Source organism: Amblyomma americanum, chromosome 9 (assembly GCF_052857255.1).
Source record: "Amblyomma americanum isolate KBUSLIRL-KWMA chromosome 9, ASM5285725v1, whole genome shotgun sequence".
In the NCBI taxonomy this organism is placed as follows: Eukaryota; Metazoa; Arthropoda; class Arachnida; order Ixodida; family Ixodidae; genus Amblyomma; species Amblyomma americanum.
This window is the reverse complement of record NC_135505.1, coordinates 72,579,719-72,594,241: the sequence shown is the minus strand read 5'-3', so window position 1 is coordinate 72,594,241 and position 14,523 is coordinate 72,579,719. Positions and strand designations below refer to the sequence as shown.

The 14,523-nt window shown below is 47.3% G+C and overlaps 1 protein-coding gene across 1 annotated transcript in view; it reads right to left on the bottom strand.

The window, feature by feature from the left end:
• The window catches only part of LOC144103421 (uncharacterized), a 140,272-nt gene that overhangs the window by 71,395 nt on the left and 54,354 nt on the right, over nt 1–14,523 (bottom strand). The window contains 4 exon segments of the mRNA XM_077636142.1: nt 845–1,155; nt 1,956–2,122; nt 3,065–3,336; nt 13,702–13,812. Coding sequence (XP_077492268.1) covers nt 845–1,155; nt 1,956–2,122; nt 3,065–3,336; nt 13,702–13,812 — 861 coding nt within the window.

Below are 14,523 nucleotides of genomic sequence, written 5' to 3'. Positions count from 1 at the left end.
GCTTTTCTTGAGTCCACAGCGACGGTCAGAGGCCCCGATAATGACGTTGCGTACAACGGCGCTACGTTTCCAGCAGAGAAACGGTCGTTTGATTAAAAACGAAAACAACACCATCGAATGTGAAGCTCACGAAGCATTGTTTGGCGGCATCCGACGACGTACAGCAGAAAGCAGGCGAAAACATCGAAAATTTGGAAGCTCGGCGACCATGACGTCACTTCAATATTCACTGCATTCTCCAACGTAGTGAAGTCTGAACATCATCGCTGTTTTATTCGACCATTATGTTAAAAATTCAAAAGCTAGTGAAAAAACAATTTGCACGCTCTGCTTAAAAGCTTCATATATTCCAATCGTTGACTACATCCTAATTCTCAAAAAGCCATTCAGCTTCCCATTAATTAATGGCTTCTGAAAAATACATGCCAATAAGCGTGACAACTGGAGCGTCATGCTTCTAAATAGATAGAAAGTCACCACTGTGTGCCGACTTGTGCTCTTCTTAATGAGCACATGAAAGTGCTCATTAATATTACGCAGGTTGAACCAAATTCCTCTTCCTTTGGCGACCCGAAGGAACAGAATATTTCATATATCACGCTCATTGAGTGAATTTTTTTGTTGGCTGGCAAAAGAAGATCGCAATGGAAAAAAAAGTAAATCGAAGAAATCCATGTCTTGGAGCCGTTGCTTCTATCTACAGGAGGCAATGATGCGCAGAGGAGTTATTTGCTAAGAACATCGAATTGACACTACAGTCGCTTTTTTACAGCGTACTTCATTGCACACGTATCCAAACGCGAGAGACGAGGCAAGAATAACTCTTAGTAAAGATGGTCCTCACCTGTCAAAGGTGCCTTGAACTCCACTACTGCTGGTAGGCTAGCGGCGACACACCCTCCGCAAACTTCGACGGTCGTGGCTGTTGCGCAGTAAGAGGCATTTGTCATGCTGTCGAACTCAAGCCACGGCTCTGTTGTCTCGTAGCTTCTGCAACCAATGACAAATTTCTCTGCGTCGCATGACACGAACCTGTAGCAAATTTTCACCGCATAAGAACCGAGACGTCGGAGATCTTTGCCGGTGGTTTCCATTGAAGTCGAACCCGTGCTGGCGATATCCTGAATATGCTCATATTTTCTGGAGGTTGAGGAGCTGCGCCAATAGGGTAAGTAAAAAAATATCTGACATTTATAATCAAAAAGAACGTTGTGATCTATATCTCAGCTAAGGTGGCATATGCAAGAACCTTGCAGTTCTGCAAAAAAATGGCCCACCAATCACCTAAGCTAGCGTGTCAACTAGCGAGACTGCCTATATATAACCGCACTACTGTATGCAAAATATGTGCGAAGTGCGCTTTTTATTATCAGGTCTTCTCTCTAAAATTTCAATAAAGGCTGGAGGTGGTCGGCAAGCACCACGACTGACGACTTTACCCCCGAAGATTTAGTTTGATTTAGCTAATTTGTAGGACATAGAGCTAGCAGCTTCTCTGAATCTCAGATTCAACCTTAAAAAAAACTCACTAGTTAAGAACTGTTAATGTTATACTTTCGGCACGCAATAGGAATAAAAATAAATACTTGCAATTTTTGCAGTGAACAAACGGCAAACAAGCGCATGTCACAAATTTTTATCATAACACTGGAAACAGTTTCTTGTACAACGAACTGCCTTAGTACGAACGCAATGTCGGGGCTTTAATTCTCCCTACACAGTTTGCCTGAACAAATGCGTGCTATACACGATGTCTAACTGCTACACCTCCAAATTTAGCGGCCAAAACCCTAGTAGGTGTTATGGTTTGCGCATAAATATTTTTATTCATTGCTGACGTCTCTGCGTCTGTACAGGAAGTAATACAGGTCTACGGCTCCATCGCTGCGATGCTACATCGACAGCAACACTCATGGACTTTCTCTACGTTGTTGTTATTCTAAATAATCAGAACTTATAACAGCCATGAGCACGTAGCACGAAAAAAACTACCTTGCCCTGAGATTGAGATGCCTTGAAGGGTGGCGCCAGAAGACCTAAGCTGAGGTGGGCCATTCTTGTAGGTGCGCACAGTTAAGTTCGCCGTCGTACAAGTTTCTATACGACTGCATCTAACACTTCTCTAGTCGGGGTGGAGAATACTTGGGTGTAGTACTTGGGTGTAGTCTTTGCATCGGACATGCATTGGAAGCAGCAAATTAAAAATGTTTGCTCTAAATTAGCTTATGGATGTCATATTTTATTAAGGGCGAGGGAAAGTTTTCGTGCACAGATTTTACGCATATTGTACTTCGCGTTTGTCCATAGTCACTTATGTTACTGCGTAGAGACATGGGGTGGTACCTATAAAACGTATTTAGAATCAATCTTACGCCTGCAGAGGCGTGCTGTTCGTACCATAACCTTCGCAAGCCGACAACTCTTGCAAGAACTGCGAATATCACCGGTATCAGTTGCATACAAACTAAAGATAGCTCAAATAATAAACACAGTAATAAGAACTAATGATCCAATTCCTCTTAGACTGTTTAGATCGCCGCTGAGACAAACAAGATCCGCCACTAATCATAGATTTAACTTAACGCCTTGTCATAACACTCACGGTCAAAGGTTATTAGATTACAATGGTGCCCAGATTTGGAATGAGATTTCCGATGACATCAAACTCAAACATAACTTTTCGGCTTTATTGAAAAACATTTTTTTTGTCTGCCCAGAACTGTGGGACTGAATGCGTTTGTGCTTCGTATTGTACATTCATAAACCTATTTTTTTTGTTTTTCAGAATATGTACTTGCTTAACATATTTGCAATGCCGCTATTGTAGCATATCACGTCTTTTTGTACATGTATTTTGAATGTCTGCCATTCTTTAGTGAATATTATGTATTTGGACCTTTCACTAGCCGAGCTGGCTTTGGGTTCAATCAGGTTTTGATGTATTTGTTTTATAAAATAAAATGGTGATGAAAAAAATGGTGCCGCTGGCACACTATCCCACGCGGTGTGTTCCATTAGCATCGCGGTTGTAACCGCTGTCACCAGCGACGTCGATCCAGTATTAGTCGAAGTCACCATCAGGACGCTCCCAAGTGACAGTGAAGGAGTCGTCTGCAGCTGAAACTAAGCGCAGGTTTGCCACTTCTGGAAGGCCTGTGGAGAGATGCGTTAATTTATTATATGCCCATCTTTTTAGCCTATCATCAACTAGCATTATATTACGGCCTAGAATAGGCAACACAGCGTTCAGCAGGGTAAAATATGCATTTTTAGAAATCAGCTGTGTGCGGCGAGATACTTCGCCATGAGCCCGGTTCAAGTAGATTAACTGTCTAACTTACTGCAGCTTATTTCTTCTACAAGGGGCTCTATTACCTGTTCTTAGCTCGTTCTGCTTGCTCTATTCAAGCAGTAAAAGAAAGAATTGCTACGCGCATTTGCCTTTAGTACTCAGCCTGCGGGGAAGCCTTCCTCTTTACCATAGCCCTGCCTGACAGTTGAACCGTTTTTAGCGGCAGAGTTCTAGCGGCACGTCAGAGTCTACCAAATCAACTACGTTTGCTGTGTGACCCGAACACACAGCTCTAACGCCAAGCAGATTTGTACGGAGAATGATGCGGCACTGCGCCCCAGACCAGAGTTCGTATGGGGATCAGCTTGACATCACTTGCCAGCCAGTAAGAAGAGCGCCCTTTAGCCTCAAGAAGAAGTAGTTGTTTTGGGTAAACATTCTCTCCCAGACGCGCACCTTAAGAACCTTCAATATTTGCAATAGTTCGCTTTCACACCCTCATGCTCGCCAATCGAAAAACGGTCCTTCGACAGAGGTTTTGCCCATCGAGTGCGTGAACTGACGCAACTCAGGCGCGTTGAGGAATTCCGTCGATGCGGTCGTCAGAACCGACTTTGTGACAACCACCAAAGTCTGACCCCTGCTCTGCCTTAGCGGACTTTAAGGCCACTTCTAGTTTTCGTTCACTTTTTATTGAAAAGGAAAGGTTCTTCGTGGCTCTGCCTGAAAGCATGTATGTTCTGAAAGACGGACTGATATCATTAGAACTTCAATGCAGTCGATGTGAAAGCGTTTAAAGTTAAAAAGCAGGCCGTTGAGCTTATCAAAAGGACCGAACCTAAGGGCTCTAGCCTAGGCAGTCAAAAGTCACTCGTGGTTCTGACCTGACTGCCATGGGGTTTTGGTTTGAGTGTTGGAACATCACCTTGGAAAACGCCTGGAATAACTGTGTTCAGGACGACTTCATTTTTCTCACCATAGTGATTACTGATGCACTTCGATTGATTCGCGACTTGTTCTAATCAAACAATAGCTTGAAGTCCGTAGCAGTGAAAAAAAAATCTAAAACCTAAAAGAAAAACTGATGAAAATAAAAGGACAGAGCAAAAAAAAAGAAATAACAGTGCCCGTGTTTACGACCTCATTTAGAAAGCGGACACCAGGACTCTGACAGCTCTTGTTAACATAACAAGTGATATATTTAAGGGGAATTTCTATATGCATAGAGAGAGATTCTAAGGCGTTCTCTTAATATATTTATATATCTACCTGTTCGTAACAGGTGTACATGCATTGCATTTTTCTTATTTTCGATTTGTTTTCATCATCATCATCATCATCATTTATTGTCCCTTAAAGGCCCCTGTCGGGGTATTACATAAGGGGGGAGCGTATACAAGGTTGATGTGGAAAAACAAAGGTCACAAAAATATAACAATGCAATATAGGAACATAAAGAGAAGCAAGGAACGCGAATAGTTAGAACGGTGCATGTAAAAAATGCCTTTAGGCCACAAGCACCACACACGTCGGCGAGAGGTTAGGGCAAAAAAAAAAAACATGTCAACCCAGGTGATCTGACATCGCCTTAAACCTTGTCGCATCGTGCACATTTGTTAGTGAGTCGGGCAGAAGGTTCCATTCTTCAATTGCGGTCGGAAAGAAGGACTTGTTGAAATCATTGGTGGAGCCATGAAGTCGTTGGACGCTATTTGAATTAAAAAGGCGGCGCGATGTACGAAAGGGAGGAGATATGAGGGAACCACGGAGATAGGGGAAATTGAAGTATAACTTATGGAACAAGCAAAGGCGCGCAACTTTTCGTCTGAGAGCTAAGGAAGTGAGGTCAAGTGATGATTTAATGGAACTTACGCTGTGTTACGTCTCGCCTTCGACGCGCGGTATAGCCGGCGCGGATGCCACGGACGCCGCGGCTTCGTTCATCGCTGCCGCAACGCCTCCCGCCAAGCGCGTCCAGGCAGGTTTCAGTGCCACGTGTCGTCGTGCGTGCGTGTGTGTGTGTGTGCTTGTTTTGCCCACGCTTGTCAAAGCGCGGCAGCCGGGGAGAGGAGCTCCTCAACTGGGAGGCGAGGAGGTCTGACCGGCGCCGGCCTGGCGGACGCGCCCGTCACGCCTGAACATGTTCAAGCGTCGCCGTATCGGATGACTCTTCCCAAGCCGTTCCCTCTTGCCCTCGACTCCGAGGGTATAAAAAAAGACAGCTGCGCCGGACGCGGGCGAGAGCCTTCGATTCCTTCCTTCGAGTAACGTGGTCGCCCTGACCGGCTGCTCTTTTGCGATGCCAGAATAAACTAGTTGTTCTGTTGCCAGTCGACTCTTCCTTTGCCGGGACCTTCGGATGTTTCCAGCTTTGCCCCAGGCCGCCAGGCCAACGCTACCCTTGGGGCTTGCAACCCAGATGCAACAACTGGTTGCCAGCGGTGAGATCCCGACAACGGAGGCCAGCAGCGAAGATATGCGTTCAACTGTATGCTGAGCAGCACAACGACCATCCGGGAGCAGTGCAACGAGCCCTGTGTGATGACTGGTTGCCTGCAGCGGAACGACTGCGCTGAATTCTTGGCTGCGAGGTTTGGTGAGTGCGGGACTTTCTTCTTCTGAGTTTTGCCAGGCTTTTGTTAGTGTCAGAAACAGAGCTGGTAATTGTGGTTGTCGTTGCTGCCGGGTTAGATTGCGGCAAGACAATAGTAGGCAGTAGAGAAAGCAGCATTCGGAGCAGCCATGGATTTGAAGTCGTTGCGCAAACCGAAATTGCTGGAGCTTGCAAGAGAGTTGGGTCTTGATGTCTCAGACAAACTCAGAAAACCAGAACTGCTGAGGGCGATTCTTGAGTTGGAGGCTGAGGATGACGAGCTGTCGGAATGCCTTGAGACCATTGAGGAGAGGGAACAAAAAGAGAAAGAGGAGCGCGAACGTAAAGAACAAAAAGAGAAAGACGAGCGCGAACGTAAAGAACAAAAAGAGAAAGACGAGCGCGAACGTAAAGAACAAAAAGAGAAAGAGGAGCGAGAACGTAAAGAACAAAAAGAGAAAGAAGAGCGCGACCGTCAACACGCTTTGGAAATGAAGCGTCTCGAGGTAGAGATGGAACGCGCTCGTAATGGAAGTCAGGCACACGGTGCAGGAGAACGGGTATCGTTCAAAATGACTGACCTGATGCGGCCGTTTAAGCTTGGAGAGGACATTGGTTTGTTCCTGGTTAACTTTGAGCGAACGTGCGAGAAGCAGGGGTTCTCTCGGGAAACGTGGCCACAGCGCTTGCTCACTTTGTTACCCGCCGAGGCGGCCGACGTAGTCGCTCGCTTGAAGAGAGAGGAGGCAGAGGATTTCGACCAAGTGAAATCGAGTCTGCTAAAAAAGTACAGGCTGTCAGCGGAGGCGTTCCGTCGGAAGTTTCGGGAAAATGAAAAAGGCAGAAATGAGTCATATACAGAGTTTGCCTACAGGCTTATGTCAAACATGCAGGAGTGGCTCAAAGAAGAGAAAGCGTTTGGTGACCACGAGAAAATTCTGCAGTGTTTCGGGCTGGAACAGTTTTATAGTCGGTTACCTGAGAACGTGCGGTACTGGGTCTTGGATAGGCCAGACGTTAGTACAGTGGCTAAAGCCGCCGAGCTAGCCGAGGAGTTTTTGACGCGTCGGGCTCGCGGAGCTAAGGACGGTCAAAAGGGTGAATTTGGCTCCAAGTCTGAGAGGCCGAAGTTCACACCCATGAGAGCAAGGGGGGACACACGTAGTGCGGATGCGAGTGAAAGCAGTCCGACCGAACGTAAGGAGACGGCGGCAGCCGAAGCCGAACGCAGAAAGCGGTTCGAGGCGAGGCAAGCGCGCGTGTGTTATACGTGCCAGAAGCCGGGTCACTTTTCGGCGCAGTGTCCAGAAACAAAAAGAGAAGTCGTGTGTTTGTCATTATGTAGCACTGACGAGAACATGAAGCTTCTCGAGCCTTACATGCGAGACTTCCTCGTGAACGGGAAAGAGTGCCGAGTGCTTCGTGATTCCGCAGCTACAATGGATGTAGTTCACCCCTCTTACGTAGAACCCGATATGTTCACGGGCGAGTGCGCATGGATCAAGCAAGCCGTGGAAGCTCATAGCGTGTGTCTGCCCGTAGCAAAAGTGCTTATTGAAGGACCTTTCGGAGCACTTGAGACGGAGGCCGTAGTGTCATCTAGGCTGCCCCCCCAGTACCCGTACCTATTTTCGAACAGGTCCGATCACCTCCTGCGCGAGAAGGGGCTTTTGTTTGGTGAGGCTAGCGTTCAGGCCTTAACCAGACCGAGAGTTCAGGAGCTCGCTGCAAAGGCGGTAGTTGCGGGGCCGACGTTGTCGAACAATGAAAAAGGGTCGGAGGCGCAGCAAGCTGATATTCCGAGCACGTCAGAACTGGATAAAATTGAGCCTGTAGCGTTGAATGCACCAGGTACTGGAGATGAAATGCACGACACGGGAAAGTTAGAAGAGCTTCCGGTCGAGCTTCCGGGACTAAGCTCAGTGACGAACAGGGAAGGCACTGATCAGGTCATTAGTGACTTAATCATTAAAGCACCGCTGTCGCCTGAGCAGAAAACCGAACTACACCAACTCTTACAAGAGTTTCAAGGTCAGTTCTCTGAGAGGCCTGGTAGGACTTCTGTCCTTACGCATGATATAGAACTTACCTCCCCAGAGCCAGTACGATCCAAGGCGTACCGGGTGTCACCCCGCCAGCGCGATATTATGGAGGCTGAGGTAAAGAAAATGCTACAGCTCGGTGTTATTGAGGCGGGTGAGAGTGATTATACCTCCCCTTTGATTTTAGTTGAGGTACCGGGCAAGGAACCTCGTCCTTGCGTCGACTACCGCAGGCTTAATTCCATTACTAAGGATCAAATTTATCCGATCCCTAACATCGAGGAGCGCCTTGAGAAAGTTAGTAGCGCTCAGTTTATTTCCACCCTAGATCTTGTCAGGGGTTATTGGCAGGTTCCACTTACAGAAGAGGCTAGTAGGTATGCGGCGTTCATTTCACCAATGGGAACATTCCGTCCTAAAGTTTTGAGATTTGGTTTGAAGAACGCGCCATACTGCTTTTCAAGCCTCATGGACAAAGTGTTGCGGGGACAGGAAGAATTCGCTTTACCGTATTTAGACGACGTAGCGATATTCTCCGCCTCCTGGTCTGAGCATATGGCACACTTGCGGGCAGTGCTAACCCGCCTGCGCGAAGCGGGCTTGACAGTCAAGGCTCCCAAGTGCCAATTAGCACAGGCCGAGGTTGTTTACCTCGGTCACGTGATTGGACAGGGTCGTCGCCGCCCCTCTGAAATAAAGGTGGCCGCTGTGCGAGACTTCCCGCAACCGCGCACGAAGACCGATATTCGGTCGTTCTTGGGTGTCGCCGGCTACTATCAGAGGTACATCCCCAGGTACTCCGATATCGCGGCTCCCCTGACGGATGCTCTAAGAAAAACAGAGCCCCAAACAGTCGTTTGGAGCGAGACAAAGGAAAGAGCTTTTAGCGCCTTAAAGAGCGCCCTAACAAGCCAGCCTGTGCTACGATCGCCAGACTACACAAAAGGGTTCGTTGTTCAGTGCGATGCTAGTGAGCGAGGCATGGGCGTTGTACTGTGCCAAAGGGACAATGGAGAAGTGGAACACCCCGTCCTGTATGCTAGTCGTAAGCTGACCTGTCGTGAGCAGGCATACAGCGCCACCGAGAAAGAGTGTGCGTGTCTCGTGTGGGCCGTTCAGAAATTGTCATGCTACCTAGCCGGCTCGAGGTTTATCATTGAGACGGATCACTGCCCTCTCCAATGGCTGCAGACCATCTCTCCCAAAAATGGCCGCCTCCTGCGCTGGAGCCTCGCTTTGCAACAATATTCCTTTGAGGTGCGTTACAAAAAGGGGAGTCTCAACGGTAACGCCGATGGCTTAAGTCGAAGCCCCTAACGTAGGAATCCGCCTCAAAGTTGTTTGTTACTGATGTTTTCTTCCTGAGGCAGGATTTTTAACATATTGCTTTTGTTTAGTGTTTCTAAGTGATCATGTGCTTTCTAGTGCAATTTTCCAATTTGTGGACGCGTTCTGAGTGCTGCTTGACTACTGTAAGGAACTAGGCAGTAGTATAAAAGGGGAAAGAGCCTGGCAGAGCTTAGTGAGGGTTGTCTCGTGCTTGCTGACTGAGCGGTTGCGTTTCGGCGTAGTTCTAACGCTTGCTGGGAACGAGCACGAAAATGGCAACTCTCCTGAAGTGACTTTGCAGTGCCCTGTGTGATCCTGAACCTGAGAACGAGGCCTTCTCTGTGCGCTGCGCTCAAGCAACGTCGAGGGACGACCGGTTTCGTTTACGAGCATCATCGAGCGACATCCCTCTGGACAGCGGATGCAGTCCCCTGACCATCGGGATCTCCTTCTCCCGGCGGGGCGGTCTGTTACGTCTCGCCTTCGACGCGCGGTATAGCCGGCGCGGATGCCACGGACGCCGCGGCTTCGTTCATCGCTGCCGCAACGCCTCCCGCCAAGCGCGTCCAGGCAGGTTTCAGTGCCACGTGTCGTCGTGCGTGCGTGTGTGTGTGTGTGCTTGTTTTGCCCACGCTTGTCAAAGCGCGGCAGCCGGGGAGAGGAGCTCCTCAACTGGGAGGCGAGGAGGTCTGACCGGCGCCGGCCTGGCGGACGCGCCCGTCACGCCTGAACATGTTCAAGCGTCGCCGTATCGGATGACTCTTCCCAAGCCGTTCCCTCTTGCCCTCGACTCCGAGGGTATAAAAAAAGACAGCTGCGCCGGACGCGGGCGAGAGCCTTCGATTCCTTCCTTCGAGTAACGTGGTCGCCCTGACCGGCTGCTCTTTTGCGATGCCAGAATAAACTAGTTGTTCTGTTGCCAGTCGACTCTTCCTTTGCCGGGACCTTCGGATGTTTCCAGCTTTGCCCCAGGCCGCCAGGCCAACGCTACCCTTGGGGCTTGCAACCCAGATGCAACAGCTGGAATGAAAGTCGTATGTTGACGATATGAAGCGTGCTGCACGGTTCTGGACGGCTTCGAGCATGTTAATTAGGTAGGACTGATGAGGACTCCAGATCGCGGATGCATACTCCAGCCTACTGCGGACAAAAGTTTCATATGCCAGTTTACGTATGTTAGCGGGGGAAGAGGGAAGTGATCTTCTAATAAAACCAAGTGTACGTGAAGCGTCGGCCGTGATTTTTGTAATATGATCAACCCAAGTTAATTTGCTATTGATTGTGATGCCAAGGTAACGATAAGATTCAACTTGCAATAGGTCCTCAGAAAATAAAGAGTAAGGATAAGTTAAATTGGAGCGTTTCCGAGAAATTTGCATAAAACTGCACTTCCTAATGTTCAGTTCCATCATCCACAAAGAGCACCAATTTTCGATGAGCTTCAGATCGTTTTGGAGGGCAGCTTGATCGTCTTTAGTATTTATACGGCGGTAGATAAGGCAGTCATCTGCGAAAAGACGGATGGTGGATGAGATGTTGTGTGGGAGGTCGTTAATAAATATTAAGAAGAGAAGCGGACCCAACACAGACCCCTGTGGTACTCCGGAGGAGACGGAAGTAGAATTTGAAGGAAGTCCGCCTATTACGGTGAACTGAGAGCGAGCTGTGAGAAAATTGTGAATCCAGTCTAAAACAAGTGGGTGAAGGTGAAGACCTGAAAGTTTGAACATAAAACGTTGATGTGGGACACGGTCGAATGCTTTGGAAAAATCAAGATAGATGACATCGGTTTGGAACAAAGAATCAAGGTTTAAGTGAAGGTCCATGGTAAACTCAAATAACTGTGATTCACATGAATAGCCGTGACGAAAGCCATGCTGATTTTTGAAGAAAAAGGAGTTGGAATTGAGGTGGGATGCAATATGCGAGTATATAATATGCTCAAGAAATTTACATGGTATGCAAGTTAATGAAATAGGACGATAATTCGACGGGTCACTCCGGCTGCCAGCCTTGAACACAGGAATGACTTTGTTAATTTTCCAGTCACTAGGTATGGAACTGTTCGCAAGAGATTGATTAAAGATTATTTTTAGAAAATGAGAAGATACATTTTTTGTAGCTTTTAATATTTTGGCAGTGAGGTTGTCAGGCCCGGCAGCACTGGATAACTTTAGTTTGTCTATCAGAGCACAAATGCCAGCAGTAGTGATGTTGATAGGTGCCATCGCAGAAAAGTTTAAAAAATCTTTGTGTGATGTATTACAGGCAGGTTCATGTGTGAAGACTGATGTAAAATAAGAGTTCATGACGTCAGATCGAAGTTCTGGAGGCACCTGTGAACCATCAGGATACAAAAGGGTAATGCAATGAGTGTTGCCTGATTTGGGTGATAACATCCGCCAGAATTTCTTTGGGTTTGTTAGTAGAATGCCATACAGATCATTGTGGAAAAACTTTCTTTTTGTACACCTTAGGAGACGCGTGTAATCCTGCAGGCACGAGAAATATTTTGTCCATTTATAAGCCAGTGCAGTTCTGTTAGCTTCACGAAAAAGACGCTTTTTCTTTTGAGAAAGCCTCCTTAAGGAGTTAGAGAACCAGGGCTTGTTGGAGTCACCGCGAATGCATATCAGCGGAACATAGGTTTCGACCAGATTTGAAAGTTTGTTTTTGAAAGTTAGCCAGTTTTCTTCGACAGACCTATTATATGCAGACTGCTTGAAATGAAGAAAAAAGTTCTCAAGCTCCGAGTTGATACAGGCGAAGTCTCCCCTTTTATAATCGCGAATGAACTTAACAGAGCGCTGCCGTTGGGGAAACGGGAGTGATAGGTTGAAAATAACTGTGTTGTGGTCACTGAAACCGTCAGTGCTCGATATGTATTGGATGAGTTCGGGGCTAGATGCAAAGACTAAGTCAAGGGTGTTACTGCCACGTGTAGGGAAGTTTACTGCTTGGGTGAGGTTAAATGTCATGACAACGTCAAGGAAATCTTTCGCTTGACGAGAAGATGTGCTCAAGTTTCCCCAATCGATGTCAGGGAAATTAAAGTCACCGCAGAGGATGTAATTGGCTTTAGGAAAACGGGTATTAAGAACGAGCAGAACCGAGTAAAAATCGGCAATAAAGGAACTGTCACTGTCAGGAGGGCGATAACATGCAATAACTATGCATGTGCTTGTGGAAAGGGTAATTCTGATACAAAGAATTTCCTGGCAGGGATGAGTCATGAGAAGAGAAGAATTAAGACTGGTTTTAATAAAGACTAAAACACCCCCACCCCTACGCGAGGCCCTATCACGTCTGTAGATGAAAAACGGTTTATTGTTGTCAAGCAGTTCCTCGTCTGAGATATTATCGGAGAGCCACGATTCTGTAAATATGGCAATATCGGTGCCGTGATCGTCAAGAAAGGCTTCCACTGACTCTCTCTTCGGAAGATAGCTACGAATGTTTGCTAAAACAAAAGCCATAGTTTCACAAACATGTGAAGGTGACGGAGGCAAAAGTGGCTGATGGTGGGAGGGGAGCCTTGAAACAGACAGTGACCGCTATGACCGATGCTCTACCACGGAATCAGTATCCGCATCGTAGACGAACTGCTTATCGCCCATGGTTAACCTGTCATATCTTACTTTGTATTTTAAACCACTTTCCTTGCCGAACGCACGAAGTTTCTTTTGAGCTGTACGCACGCGCACTGAAAAATCTTCACGGATTGAAAAGTCAGTTTCTTTGAGCTTAGGGCCAGCAGAAAGGATTTTGCATTTATCTTTAAAATGCGAGAATTTGACCATTATTGGCCGTTGTTTCCCTTGCTCGAAGCGGCCTAAGCGATGCGCTCTTTTAATGTTGGCGGAATCGATTGATGTGCTTAACTTATCTATGCAGAAAGAAATCACGACCGTTTCAGATTGCTCCCATGTTTCATCCGCCGTATCAGGTAGTCCGAAGAACAGCAGATTATTTCGGCGAAGTCGGTTTTCCGAGTCGTCACATTTTTCTTTGAGGATTCGAATTTCTGATGAAAGGCTGTGAATAGCCGGGTTTGAATTAGGCGTTGGACTGACATCGTTGCACTGACTTGTTGCGACAATTTTTTCGAGTGCATCGACGCGCGATGAGAGGCTACTGACCAAGCTTTGGAAATTCGACTGGGAAGCACGAATCACTGCAAGTTCAGACAGAACGGATTTTTGTGCAAGTTCTAAGCGTGACAAACTTTCAGCAATAGAATCAAGAGACGGAGGAGGACCAGGATTTAACTCGATGTCGCCTGACAGGATAAGAAGCAAGGAGACAAAGTGAGCATGTACGGCGAGGGAAAGTAAGCATCGACACAAAAACGCTTGGCAACGCTTGACTGTGTCTGAGGGGCACGACACCGCAAATAAGCATGGATCGCTAGAGCGAGTACAAGATGCGCATGGCAAATAACCAACCTGCAGCAAGAAGAAGGGCATTCTCGTGACCATGCTCGTAGCGGTGCGGTGCCCCAAGTGGTCCGTGAAGGGTGGGTGGCTTTGTAGGAGTGCACCCGCGCAGATAGTGGCCTGGGGTTGCCAGGCGAAGATCCGGTCAAGAGCTGGAAAAGGCGATGACGGTCGAACGATGCTTTTTTTTTTTCTGTGATCGTGTTCTTCTGCTCGAGGTGTCCCTTTTATGTATATGCATTTGAATGCACTCTTTCCACTACTGCTACTGTGTACAGCAGGGGGCTGGGACCTTTTTCAGTTTGAGCCTTTGACCCAGTCTGCCCTCGCTTTGTGGAGAAAAACAGCTTTTCAATCAGTCAATCTGAAGTGTCTAAGTTTTTGCGGCATAAACATTGTTTCTTTCCACATGTGGAGAACTTCCCGTGGTCGGCGTGTGATACTCCTGATCAGCGACGGAAGGTGAGCACGCCCACTGCTTTAGCACGATTACTTTTTCTTGGATTTCGTTTTGTGTGCTCGGAGGATGCTCTCCTAGAAACTAAACTGTCCACAATGTAAAGTTGTTTTTTGCTGACAGTGGCTGGTTGCAAAGGCAGTCAGAATCAATCTCTATGACCAGATGCTCAAAATTCCCGCGATAAATGCATCGTGTGTGACATGACAGCAACGCATTCAAAAACAGTTTTCTTTACATTTTCTAACGTTTGCGTATGACAGGGAGAGACAGTGGGAAAAAGTAAGTGTCATCTTTCTCACGCGGACTAAGCCGATGTAAGCATTCTGATTGCATGTCTTCCGCTAACTTGCATTTAAAAGTAGCGGCGCAAG